General features: G+C 40.3%; 1 protein-coding gene and 1 pseudogene across 1 annotated transcript in view; one reads left to right on the forward strand and one right to left on the reverse strand.

Annotated features, from left to right (window-relative positions):
* Tmed10 (transmembrane p24 trafficking protein 10) overlaps window positions 1–14,342 on the forward strand; it is a 38,675-nt gene that overhangs the window by 6,672 nt on the left and 17,661 nt on the right. The window contains exon 2 of the mRNA XM_008849717.3: window positions 12,643–12,754. Coding sequence (XP_008847939.1) covers window positions 12,643–12,754 — 112 coding nt within the window. The remainder of the gene's footprint in view (window positions 1–12,642; window positions 12,755–14,342) is intronic.
* LOC115067100 lies at window positions 11,722–12,542 on the reverse strand (annotated as a pseudogene).

Here is a 14,342-nt window from a genome sequence, read left to right on the forward strand (position 1 = left end):
TGACCTCTATGTCTTACCCATCCACTTGTCTTCAGTTTAATATACACATTGTTGAACAACTAAATTAAATACTTTAGTCTTTTTTTTTTGGTTAGGGATTTGTGTGTGTGTGTGTGTGTGGTATATGCTTACCAGAGAGAGTGTTTGTGTGTATGTTTGTGTGCATAAGTGTGGAGACCAGAAATCAACATCGTGTCTTCCTCTGTCACTCTCCACCTTAATTTTTTTGAGACAGTCTCTTGCTGAACCTATATCTCCCAAATTCAGCAAGACTAGCTACCTAGTAAGCTCCAGGGATCCTCCTGTCTCAGCCTCTCCCAGCTCTTTGAGATTACAGGCATTGCACCACTGCATCTGTTTTTTTTTTTGAGTTTGGTACAGAAATCACTTTACTGACTGAGCCATCTTCCCAAGCCCCTGGGGTGGTTTGGTTTGGTTTGGTTTGGTTTGGTCTAGTTTGGGGTTTTTTATTATTGGTGGTGATGGTGTTTTAGACAGGGACTCACTATGTAGCCCACACTGACCTTGAAGTTGCTGCAGTCCTCCAACCTGCCCAGGATTACAGGCACACACCATCACACCCAGCTATCTTAGTCTGCTTTGGGGAGGATAGGAGGAGGTGGTTAAAATAGACTCTTATGTAGCCCATGGTGACAGAGAATAACTTTAAACTCCTGATCCTCGTGCCTCCACCTCCCAAGTGCTGGGAGTATAGGTAAGCACCACCCCTCCCAGATTATTTTAGGCTTTTTAAAGCCCTGTAGAATAGTAGAAAGAGTTTGAATCTATACTCATAGATTGGGATTCAAGTGCTAGCAGCTGCACTACTTATAGAGCATGTGATCTTAATTATGTAGCCCCTCTCATCTGGTCCTTTAATATGAAAGGTTGGTGATAGTAGAGCTCATGGGGTTAGCCCCAGCTGTCCTGGAACTCACTATGTAGACAGGCTGGCCTTGAACGCACAGAGATCCGCCTGCCTCTGCCTCCCAAGTGCTGGGATTAAAGGCATGAGCCACCACACCTGGGTAAAAGATGGAATATTTTAATGAGAAGCATTCTGGGCATTTTGTTAGTGATTCTTGTATTTACTTAAAAAATATTTCTTTAATATTTAGTGTGTACTATGCCTGGTGGATGATTAGGAATCAACAGGGTTCAAAGTCCATGAACTTTAGTGGATAACAAAGATAAAACAAAAACCAGCAAAAATATAATTTCAGGTGGTGAAAAACATTAAGACAGGCCAAGCAGTAGGGAAGGAAGTGATTGGTGAGTAAAGAATGTTTGAGTGGTCAGTGAAGTCCCCTGAACAGGTAGAAATGATTTGAAATGACATGTGGGATTCTTCTGCCAAGACTGCTCTTTCAGTCTCATATGGACACGTTTTGTGTTAAGATTTCCAGTCGAGTGTATCCCATATTTTCCCCACTTCACCAGATGAGGCCAAATCACACTCGGTTATAAGGTATAAAGACTTTGCTATCCAAAATTGAAGCAGGAAGTGTCACTTCACCATTCATAGTATAGAAGTTACCAGATTACTTCATGTCCTAATAAAAGCCTGTTGTAGACACTGGAAATCCTAAGTGTTGGGATTACAGGTGTGAACAACTGTACTTGGCAGTGTGAAAAGGTATATATATTATAGTTTCCAGTTTTTTTTTTAAGGGAATGATTTACGTCTGGTGTCTATATGGAGAACTTTTCTGTGTTGGAGAGGAAAAATAATAGAATACTTGTTGCTCATTCCTCAAAAAAGCCATCCTTTTATCAAAAACTATCGTGTAGATCCTTACTCAGACTGATCCTTTGCTTTTGGGGAAAATAGAGTCCTTTCAAGTTGATATTTAATGTGATTTGTCAGTGAATTAGAAACAGATCAGTAACTAGATGGTTTAGTACAGAGCTAATTGATGCATTAGCATTTGATTGCATTAAAATCGAGTTTCTTTTTGTATTACATACAGAATTTCTAGCTTTCACTTAAACCCTGACCTTATGTTTCCTTCTTCATTAAAGTTAAAGGATACGTGTTCCTTCATTTAAATCCTGCTCACTGGCCAGTTATCCATACCTTTGCCTCTTTTGAACTAATTTAGAAAAGGGACTGCTTAGATTTTGAAATTTTGAAGACAGACTTGGGTTTCTAGGAAGTAGAACACAAATTATAAGGGTAACCTGGAACGGTGCAGTGGCTTCCATTTATCAGTCGCTGACTGGTGGTTGATGCTAAGCCACCTATATTCATATGCAGCCTGGACAATAGGGCCCTCTGTGAAATCAGCCAGCTGGCCACAGACCAGAATTTGGACTTCCAAACAAGCCTTAGACTTGAGGGAGGTTGATGTCATTTTTATTCTGCGCTCCAACTTCATTGTTCAACATAGTGTGTGGGAAATCAAGAGACTAGTTGTTAAAAAAGAACAAGGCTTTACTTGTGCCTGAAAGGGTCAAGCTGGAGGTTTTTACCGTAAATAACTTCAGAACAGTATGAAAAAAAACATTTGATCTGGCTTCACCCCCACAGTAGTATTGTTAGAGCAGCAACTGGTCTTTCGTTTTCATTCCCTCCCTTTCATTCCCTTTCTTCCTCCCTCTTCTCTCTTCCCTGCTATCCACCCCACCTCCAGGCAAGCATGAGGTATTGCCTGTATTAAGTTAATGTAGCAGATGCTGATGGATGCAGGGAGAGAGCATCTGTCCATTGTCTCACTAGTGCCTGGATATTATCCATTTCTGGTTCTCAACATTTGTATAGAAATCTTCTTTGGTCGTGTTACCTTATGTAGTATTTCTGTACTGTGTCCTATCATTACTGCATTGGGTGGAAAATTTGAAAGAATTCAATGTTGAATGTTGCTTGTAGTCCAAGTTTGACTTTGTTTGGGTAAAAGCTAGGTATGATCTTTTGATTTCAGGAATATAGTTGATAGACTTAGTATTTGCTCTTGATTAAAAAGTCAGGATGGGGCTGGAGAGATGGTTTAGTGGTTAAGAGCACTGACTCCTCTCGCAGAGGACCTGGGTTCCGTTCCCATCGCCCACTTGGCAGCTAACACCTATCTGTAACTCCAGTTCCAGAGGATCCTCCACACCGTCTTCTGGCCTCTAGGCATTACATGCATGTGGTACACTTAGATAGGCAAAACACTCACACATAAATTAATCTTTTTTGTGTGTGTGTGTGTGTAAAGTGTTTATTCTTCTTTCAGAAGACTTGAGTTTGGTTCCCAACATCCACATCGATGACTCACAACTACCTGGAACTCCAGATTGACGGGAACACACCTCTGGTCTCCATGGGTACCACTCATGCGCATAAACCCACACAGACACATACACATAATTAAAACTAAGGTTTTTTTTTTTAAAGAAAAGAAATCTGGGGACTGGAGAGATGGCTCAGCAGTTAAGAACACTGACTATTCTTGCAGAAGACCTGGGTTTGAGACCTAGCACCCACATGGCAGCTGACAACTGTCCATAACTCCAGTTCCAGGGGATCTGATTGCCTCTTCTGTCCTCTGCAGGCATTGCACAACGTGGTGCACTTACCTACATGCAGGCAACATATCATACACGTAAAATAAAAATAATAAAATATTTAAAAAAGAAATCTGGGTAAATAAGAGTTTGACAGATGGAGAGAGTTTAAGGCCAGCCTGGGCTACATAAGGACTGTCTCAGAAAAAAAAGTACATGAAAATGTTTGCTTCTTTAGCTCTGAATAGACCAAGTTTGAGAATCTATGGATGTGCATGTATGTTTGAGTTCGCCTGTCAGAGTAGAGGGTTTTTTATTGTAATGTTTCAAATAAACTTCTTATTTTAGAAGTTTGAAGCTAGACATGGTGATACATATCTGAAACCCTAGCACTCAGGCAGGAGAATTGAGGTTCAGGGCCGGCATGGTCTATATAACATATGTATGTATGTTCCAGGTAAGCTGGGGCTGTATAGTGAGATTCTGTCTCAAAAAAGAAAGTTTGAGATTTACAGAAAAATAGAAAAAATATTAAGTTTATACTTTTTTTTTTGAAACAGGGTCTTACTACATAGCACGGGATGGCCTCAAACTCATTCATGATCCTTCTGCCTTGGCTTCCCAAGAAACTGGGATAACAGATGTGTACCACCATGCCTGACTATGGTCCATATTTCATTCAGCTTTCTATACTTTTTTGTTTTTGTTTTCTAACTTATTGGAGAATCCCATCCTAGAGGCATTGCTTTGTTTGTGCCTCTTTGGGCTCCTGGAGTTTGCGGCAGCCTCTTCAACCATTCTTGGGTGGTGGTAGTAGTGGTTCTTTTTGGTGACTTTCCTTATTTTTGGTGATGCTTTGAGTTTTGAAGGATACTAGCGGAGTATTTTGTAGAATGGCCCTGTAATGGGATTTGTCTGATAACTTCCTCATAAGACTGGGTTTGGGAGAGTAAGACTACAGACGTCATATGTCATTTTTGTCACCTATCAACATGGCTTGTCAATGATGTTAATCTTGATCAGCTGGCTGAGTTAATGTTTCTCAGGTTTCTGTAGTTATTATTTTATACTGTATTCAGTATTACATAAATGAGTCTTCTGAAGGAGAGATTTTTCTTCCTCATTTATTACTGGTGTGGCTCTATGGATAGTTATTGTATACTTTGAGTTACAGTTTATTGCTACTTTTTGTTGTTGATCAAATTGTTTTCAGCTTTGGCTGTGAGAACAGTTTTAGTTGGCTTGTATCCCCTTCACATAGCCCCATTCTAAGGGTTTTGTTTTGGAGCATTGCCTTACTTTCTGGCACTATACGATACCATGTTCTTCATGTGTATTTCCTGATGTCCTAGAATTCTAGAATCTGCCATTTCTCCAAGGAGCCCTGTTTCATTTATTGGAGACTAATATTAGAAGCCAAAACCTGAGTAGAGAGTATTGTTAGTAAGTCTTTCTGATAACACCCCAGCCTCATATAAACAACCCAACTGTAGCTACAAGTGGCCAAAAGTAGTCCCAACCCTTGTACTTTTAGAGCCAGGCTGGAATTCTGTGAGCAGCAGGGATGGAGTAGGATGGGGAAGAGAGTGGTGGTGGTGGTAAGGAGGCAGGGCAGAGAACCAGGGCTTGGGAGCATTCAGGTTCCTTCAGGTCCCAGCCCTATGTTAGGTAAGGCCATTCAGTGTTACTAAGAAGCACCCATTTGAACTGTGTTTATGTCTTTAGCAAGACCAAGGTTGAAAGTGACAAAGACCTTCCTGATAAATTGTTTTTCCTGTTTAGCATGAGAAAAATTATCCCTGAGATGAATTTGTGAGCTTTTATCACAAAGCAAACCATGTGTAACCCTGTTTGTTTCTTTCAGTCTGTTAATTTTAACTTCCAGAAAATTTAAGGCCAAATTTATTGTACCAACTTCTGGCTTGAAACACCTATTTGTTCCTTCCTCCAGGTGGACACTATTCTGTTTTAATCCTAATTGCTTTATTGATTTAAGCTACTTAATGTCCCTTCTGCATTGGGCAGGGTGTTTTCTTGAATGTTTGGTAAAGGAACTGGTTAGCAGGTAACTTCAGGAGCAGGACCAGCTTATGAACAGACATTGCTTAGATGATCCAAGAAAATCTAATTCTAGATAAGTTTATTTTCCCAGTGACCTGCCTGCTTACTTAGTTGACAGTTTCAGTGTGAGTATTCACATATTCTTCACTCTACAGAGATAATTAATACCTTTTCCTCTCTTTTTAAGTTGTGAACTTGGTTTTGCTTTTCATCGGAAGGTGCTATCTAGAAACAGTTTATTACTTCCCATTCCTTAGTGTTATATAGGTAAATTCTACAGCTTAATATTACCTTTATTTAATCAAAGAATTCTATGGTAATTACTACAAGGCTTTTGTTGTTGTTCTTTTAGCAGCTGGGTATGATGATGCACACCTTTAATCAAGAGGCAGAGGCAGGTGGATATCTGTGAAGTCAAGGCCAGCCTAGTCTACATAGCAAGTTCCAGGCCAGTTGGGGATATATATCTCAAAAAAATATAAGAACTATTACAGCAAGCAAAACTAGCAGTTATTAGCATATCAGCAAGGTAATTTTGTAGAATTTAAGAAGAAGCTGCAGCAGCCACTGCTGCCCGTAATTCTTGAGAAAGCAGGTAATATTTCAAGGTGATCTGTAATCATAGCATTTTAATTAAAGGAAATTGTAAAACATCATTTGCCAAACATAGTGGTGTACTTGTGTAATCCTCGAACTGAAGAGACCGAGGCAGGAGAATTGCCACAAATTCCAGCCCAGCCTAGGCTATATGGCAAAACCCTGCCCCCAAAAAACAATAAATAATCAATTAATCATTTCAGCCCATTAGACTTTGTGGATTCTGATTAATCATTTGAGTTTGACCTGGTTTCCTGTTCATTAATTTTAGCTACATTCTGGTTTATGTGTATGGTGATGGTGGGGTGAGGGGGTGTGAATTTTTTTTTTCCCTGTAAGAGTAATATATATTGCTGTTAAATAACTGCAGGTATATGAATTAGATAGAAAACCTACTGGTTTTTAGAAAAATATTAAGATATTAGAATGTCCAGCGGTCCGTATGTGTTAGTCCTGAAAGTTCAGATGTTATGTTATCTGCTTGGATTTCTGATTATCCAAATAAATACTTTCACATGGTTGGGTTAGCAGAAAGTTATAGGGAGGATAGAATTGTGAAGTCCTAAGGGAGCACTAAGCATTATCATACACAATTTCTGGAAGGTCAGTTTCATGCTAATAAAAGGCAATGGTGGATCCTTTGCATACAACCTGTAGAAATGCATTTAAATCTTTGCCCTAGAATGAAATGAACCTCTAATAGTTTTTCAGGTGTCATAGAACACACAGAGTAAATGGTTCTTCATGATTGCAGCTCCTCAGCACACTGTGGAGTGGGACAATTTAAACAATACTCCTCCTGAGTACCAGTTGGAGATATGAGTTGTTCTGGAGTCCTTCAGAGGAACATGGCCGACTTCTTAATTCATTTTGCAAATCATTACATCCAGCATTGTTACCAATGTCTTAATAAGTTTTATGACCAGCATTTAAACCCTTTTTTGATCTGGAAAGACTCCTTTCCTTAAATTAAAAAATATATATATCGAAGGACACTTTTAATATTTTAGGAGAAAATAAGATCATAATCTCTCTTCCAAGAAATAAAGTAGTTAGGCAAATGTATGCCAAATCTTGTAAACACTGTTAAATTGTGTTTGTCCTAGGCCAGTGACCTGGTCTCTTTTCTTGCCTGAGAGCATAGAGATGATGAAATATCTCGTTCACTGCTATATTCCCTGCTGTCCTTTACTGGTTTCTTTTTATTTTATTTTTTTTTATTTTATGTGTATGAGTATACTGCCTGCGTGTACGTAAGTGCACCCATGTAGTGCGATGCCTGAGGAAGTCAGAAGAAGCCATTGGATCCCCTGGAACTGTAGTTATGGACAGTTGTTAGCCGCCATGTGGGTGCTGGGAATTGAACCCAGGACCTCTGCAAAGCAGTCAGTGCTCTTAACTGCTGAGCCATCTCTCCAGTCCCACTGGTTTCTCTTATGATTAAACAAATCCAGCAACTTAAAATTCTTACTTTCTCCCTTTAAAATCAGGCTAGTGTAGTGAGCCATTCTAGACATTTATTTTGCCCAAATTCTCCTTGGTAAAGTTCTGTTGTCTTCAACTTAATTCATAGGCACCAAATCCAAATTAGGGTTTTTACATCAGCTTAGAATGTGAATATCTGCTATTCCCAAGAGCTATCATTGTGCATTTGGGAAGCTGAGAGTAGGAAAGTGAATGCTTGGGTAGGTGAATGGATTCTAAAGAATCCGTGTTGCACACCACTGGTGACTATTACACATTAGTTTGGGGTTTGATTAGTTTCCAGACCTTGTAATATGTATGTAGCCAGGGGTATTGCAGTCAACTTTATAATTACCTGAACATAGCCTAACTCTTAAATTTAGTTTTTAAGAGTGGGCCTAAACTTCTTCCCCTAGGTATCTCTTGGAACTGGTTGTCCCTAGAACTGTGCTGATAGAACTGTCTTGCTGAAATTCCATCCCTGGAACTGTGTCCTGACACCTTGCCCCACCCATAATTTTATTCAAAATGGTTTCTCCAACTTCAGTTGGGGAAGTGCAAGTTTGGTTCCACCCTAATCTTATCAGACATCCAACTTTTTCATCCCTAGTTCTGAGACCAACTCACCCTAGTCTTGCATCCTTCCCAGTCTCCACTGCATGCAATGAAGTGGGGTGCACTTGCTTTCAGCACTTTGCTATGTTAATTCTCAAGCACACCCACGTTGTCTCCTGGGGTGGAGTACCAAATTGAAGTTGCCTAGGAAACAGTTGCCCAGGTCACAAGACACAAGAGCACAGGTTTTGCTGGGGTTGTCATAAGTCCAGATTATGTCCATTTATAAAAAGTCTTCATTTTTGGTTTTGGTTTTGCTCTTTTCCTTAACTGATTATTCAGGAAAAGTATCCCATGAACAGAGGCTTTAATGAATCTTCGGGGCTAAATTTTACCTTGCTAAGGGCTTTTTATACCCTTGTGGCTGCCTGCTGATCTCTGAGGTGATGCGTTCCACTGGAGAGGACTCTCAGATGATTTGCACTGACAAGAAGAATCTGGAGTTTGTTAGCCATGCTTGGCTTCTGTGAATTTCACTTGAGAACTTCATATTTGCCATCTCTTCTACCCTGGATGTCTACCCCTGTTCTTTCCTAAGTTGATATTCATACTTTAAGATTCAGCTTACAGGGCTGGAGAGATGGCTCAGTGGTTAAGAGTACTGACTGCTCTTGCAGAGGACCGGAGTTCGATTTCCCACATGGCAGCTAACAACTGTCTGTAACTCCAGTTGCAGGGGATCCACTGCCCTGTTCTGAACTCGCAGCATTGCATGACATAAGTGCACTTGTATACATGTAGACAATACACTCATACACATAAAATAAAAAATAATAAATAAAACATTTTTTTAAAATACCCATATGCATATAGTAAAAATTAAAAAAAAGAAGATTCAGCTTACAGGGCTGGAGGATGACTCAGCAGTTAAGAGCACTGACTGCCTTTGCAGAGGACCGGGGTTTGATTCCCAGCACCCATAGTACGGCTACGAACCACCCTTAACTCCAGTTCCAGGGTAATCCAAAGCCCTCTTCTGACCCCCAAGGCATTGCACGACACCGGTGCACTCACATACATTCAGGCAATGTACTCATACACATAAAATAAAAATAATAAAATATTAAAAAAAAAAAAAAAAAAGGATTCAGCTTACATGCTACTCCCTCCAGGATTCACCTGACCTTCTGTAACTCCACTGCATCTGTGGCCATGCGCTCTTTGCTGTGCATTTCAGCTGTCTTGTTTTTTTGCAGGTCATTCTTAATAGAGAATTAAAGTTTGGAGGATTCCTGGGAACCTATGAGAAACAAGTAATTATTTATGAAAGACAAATGTCTTTTTGAAGAGGAAATTTAACCACTCCACATCTTGCTCCCACCCTCTGTAGCCACTGCATAACTAACACGAAGTTTGCAGGAATAGATCTTATGTGTGTGTGGATTTTCCTTCTTTGTAATCAGGAATCCTAAATTCATTCTCCACCCCACACCCTTATCCTATCAATATGTATTTTATGTAAGAATATGTTATGTATCTTTTCCTCTCCTGTGTATTCTCTGGTATTTGTCCTCTGCCATTTTTGTGACATGTCCTTCTCTAGGGAATAACACAAGTTCACATTCTTTAAAGTGAGTTTTTGCCAGTAAACTTTATGTAACTTGTAACATTGGCTGGATCAGTCTTACAGTATCAATAGATTTTAGGGCTGGTGTGATGGCTCAGTAAGGTAAAGGTACTTCCAAACAATCCTGATGACCTGAGTTCAATCCTGGGGACCCACACCCACATGTTAGAAGGAGAGAATTGACTCTTGCAAGTTGTCCTCTGACTTCCACATGTATGTCATGGCATATGCATGCCCATGCATACATACACAGAGATAATTATCCAAAATAAGTAAATAAATATAAAAATTTTTGAAGAAAAACAAAATTTACCCTGCAGGGTGTTGAAGGCTGTTTGAATGGGGAAAATTTACTGTATGTCAGGGGTTTATTTTCTAATCCAGTTCTCTTTTTGTTTTGTTTGTTTTGTCTTTTTGAGACAGGGTCTCCCTGTAGCCCCAGCTGTCCTGGAACTCACTATGTAGACCAGGCTGGCCTTGAACTCACACAGATCTGCCTGCCTCTGCCTCCCAAGTGCTGGGATTAAAGGCGTGTGCCACTACACCTGGCTGTTTGTTTGTTTTTATTGTTTTGTTATTATTATTATTATTATTATTATTATTATGCACTCATTAAGCTATTTATTGGACAAATCATTTATAGAACATCAATTATTAAGCCTGAAAAAAATTAGAGGTTCATAAAGTTTGTAAGGTTAATACATGAAAGTGGAGCTAGTTGTTCATACACTATGGCTCAAGATGGATAAAACAACTAGGAGAAAAGCTCTCAGGGCTGAGGGTATAGCTCAGTGGCAGAGTGCTTGCCTAGCATTCATGAAACACTGTGTTCAATCCCCAGAACTGCAAAAACCAAACTCAAGTTTGCTGATGTGAGAAGTAATTTGCCAGTACCAAAGCATTACTAAATGCAAAATTCTGTTTATGGCCGTACCCCCCCCCCCCAATGTACCCCATCACGGCTAAATGACAAGTGATCTAGCATTTTCATTCTATCACCTTTCCTCATAATCTAATTAGGATCCCAGGGCAAATTTGACAAAAGGCAGAGGAGTCAGGGCTGATGGTATGAACAATTGTAGATAATTACCTATACAGACTTGTTTGGGTCATCTGCTATTGGTTCTGTCTCAGTTCTACTGAAGTTATTACATACTCAAGCTTGAAAAGGAAGATTTTTCTGCCTTCCAACTCTCGTCTGACCCTCTAGTCCTACCAGATGGGTCTGGAAAGGGGTGGATATGAAACAAGTGTGAGTGTGGCCCTAGCAGGGACTGTAAGCACAAAAGGCTAAATGAGAGCTAATAAAAAGAGAGACCTCGAAAACCTGTCTATCTGTATAAATCAACCCAAAGATCTAAATCTACACAAGGGTAAAGCTCTACCATATATGTACTCAAATGTCAGGCAAAGCCCTACTGTCTCCTTTTCCTATAAAATGCAAGGTACTATCTATACTAATTCCAGTTATTAACTGAAAATACAGTTGAGGATTTTTGTATTCAAAGCCATCAGAGTACCAATTTAAAACTGATTTTTGTAAACATGTTTTGATAGGAACACTTGCCACATTGTTCAAATGCCCAATGGCCAGACTTCTGATGACGGTAAAACCAACAGAATGTCTTAGAAATAAAGCAAATATGCCGGGCGTGGTGGCGCACGCCTTTAATCCCAGCACTTGGGAGGAAGAGGCAGAGGCAGGCGGATCTTTGTGAGTTCGAGGCCAGCCTGGTTTACATAGTGAGTTCTAGGACAGCTGGGGTTACAAGGAGACACTGTCTCAAAAAAGACAAAAAGAAATAAAGCAAATACGACCAAATCCAAAACAGATCACATGGAGTACCTCTTGTACAATACGAACCTACTTTAATAAATAAAGGAAACAGGTGCCTGTACTCTGGGAGAGTATTTAGTTCCTGACACCTTGTTCATAGCCTTCTCTGAGACTTACTGCCACTGAGACTTACTGCCACTTCTCCCTGCGTAAGTCAAATGGTGTGGCAATGGAGTATGTGGCCATCTTGCCATACCAATGCCACAGTGCCAAGCTGTACCCCAACACCAGCTGGCACGTGACAGATGCATTTGCTCATAAGGGTTGTATTTGTCACTGATGGGTGTCGTCTTCTCTGGGCCATGCTTGGAAAACACATTTTTCAGCTTTATTTCCAAAAGTGACAGCCTGTGGTCCTCAGGTTCTACTCCTGAAAAGTACTTAGCAGTCTTCTCCAAAATATCTGCTACCTCCACCAAGTCCTTACAAAAGCTCTGGATTCTTTATAAATCTTATCCTTGTGATAGGGTTGGGGATCTAGTTTTTGCCCAGCCTTCCTGGGGCCCTGGGTTCAATTTCTAGTACTGTTAAAACAAATGTTAAATCCTAGGCTTCCTTTTCCAGTTTAACAGCTTTTAGACTTAAGGCTCATTCAGCAAGAGCGGGTCCTCAGAGTTGCAGTCTTCCCCAGCAATTCTCTGGGTGGCAGTGCTGAATGAGTATAGCCAGCCCCTGAATCAGTGACCTCTCTGCCATGTTCGTGAGCTGGGTTTGTTTTTTTGAGGCAGGGTCTTCTGACACAGTCTCATTCTCTATGTAGCTGAGGATGACCTTGAACTTCTGATCCTCCTGCCTCTACCTGCAAAATACTGGAATTGCAGGTGTGCATTGCCTTGCCCAGTTTTTATGTGGTGCTGGGGATCAAACCCCAGGTCTTGTGCGTGTTAGACAAGCACTCTACCAACTGAGCAACATCCCCAGCCCTTGACTATCTTTTGATAATGTCTTTATTTCCCCACTTTCTATTAGCACCCTTTCCGAGTGGTTTTTACCAACTGTTCTTTCTTTTTTTCAGATCACCGATTCTGCTGGCCATATTCTATACTCCAAGGAGGATGCATCCAAGGGGAAGTTCGCCTTTACCACTGAAGATTATGACATGTTTGAAGTGTGTTTTGAGAGCAAGGGTAAGTAATTAAAATGTTTTCCCTGTATTAAGCATCTTCTCCAACTCCATAATGCCACCTGCTGTAGTCAGCACTTGAGTTACATTTTGATATTGGTTTATTCTGAAATGGAGACCCAACACCTTGTTATCTTTGAATCATTCTAAAAGATTATCCAAGGGGAATAATTGAAGAAGTATAGCACAGAGGCTTTCTAAGGTAGTGAAATCTTCTATCTGATACTATAGTGGTATGTACATATCACGGTACATTTATTCCACTCTCTCATGTGCTTTGGGTGATAATGATGTGTCATTGTAGGTTCATCATTTGAGGACCACTCCCATAGCAGATGTTGGTAATGGGAAGGCTGTGCTAGCATAGGGGAGGGAGAAATGGAAAATCTCTGTACTGCTTTCCTCTCAGTTTTGCTGTGAACCTAAAGCTGCTCTAGTAAAATAAAATCTGGGAAAGCAAACAAAAAACAAAACTACCTGTTTGCCAAGCAAATACAGAGAGAGAGAGAGATTACTGGAAAGGTTTTTACAGAGAAGATCCTTAAAAGTCTTGGTTTCAGCCAAGGGAATAGCCTGACTATTCTGCTCAAGAAATTGTATAGTTTAGTCTCAGATCAGCCAGAGGTCTGTGGTTTTGTGGTTTCACTTAGGCTTGGAAAATGCTAATACTGTGCTATGATAAGTTGAGGTGGAAGACTCCTAGAAAGAGGATACCTGAAATCCAGGTGTGGTGATTCTCAATTGTAATCCCAGCACTCAGGAAGTTGAGGATCACTGAGTTTGAGGCCAGCCTGGGCTACAGTGTAACAGCATCTAAAAAAGAAAAAAATAAAAATGAGGGAGAAAGGTTTTTTTGGGTTTTTGTTTGTTTTTTGTTTTTGCAGTACTGGAGAGTCAACACAGGGCCTTGCACTTGCTAGTGGGCACTCTTATCACTGAGCTATAGCCCCAGCCCAAGACTGTATCTGATCACTTTGACCAAGGAGAATGGATCTACTTCAGTTTTACTTCAATGTGTAACCCAGACTTGCCTTGAACTCCCAGTGATCCTCCTGCCGCGGCCTCCTGAATGCTGGCTTTGTGTGTGTCATCTTTTCTGGCCCTTTTTTTTCCCCCAGTGCTGAGGCAAGTGTCATACCACTGCGCTGCATTCCTCATCCTCTTTTTTTTTTCTGTATTTTTTTTTTAATTTATCTAATAACCACATAATTAGTAGAAGCATATCATTACAACAGCATTGACATAGTAACAGTTTCCAGAGCAAAGATGCATCTCTTTCAAAACTGGCTGTAAATTTTTAGGTTCACAGTGTTGAATTAATACAATTATACATTGTTGTACTCAGTATAAACCCTTTAAGACATAAAATTGAATGAGGTTTTAACCTTTAAAAAGATCTCCATTTCTGGCTGGGTGTGATGGTGTACGCCTTTAGTCCCAGCACTTGGGAGGCAGAGGCAGGCGGATCTTTGTGAGTTCAAGGCCAGCCTAGTCTACATAGTGAGTTCAGGTCAGCTGGGACCACAGGGAGACCCTGTCTCAAAAAGGCAAAAAAAAAAAAAAAAAAAAAAAGAAAAAAAAAAGCCACTCTT

This window comes from Nannospalax galili, unplaced genomic scaffold (assembly GCF_000622305.1).
Source record: "Nannospalax galili isolate Female #2095 unplaced genomic scaffold, S.galili_v1.0 scaffold24, whole genome shotgun sequence".
In the NCBI taxonomy this organism is placed as follows: Eukaryota; Metazoa; Chordata; class Mammalia; order Rodentia; family Spalacidae; genus Nannospalax; species Nannospalax galili.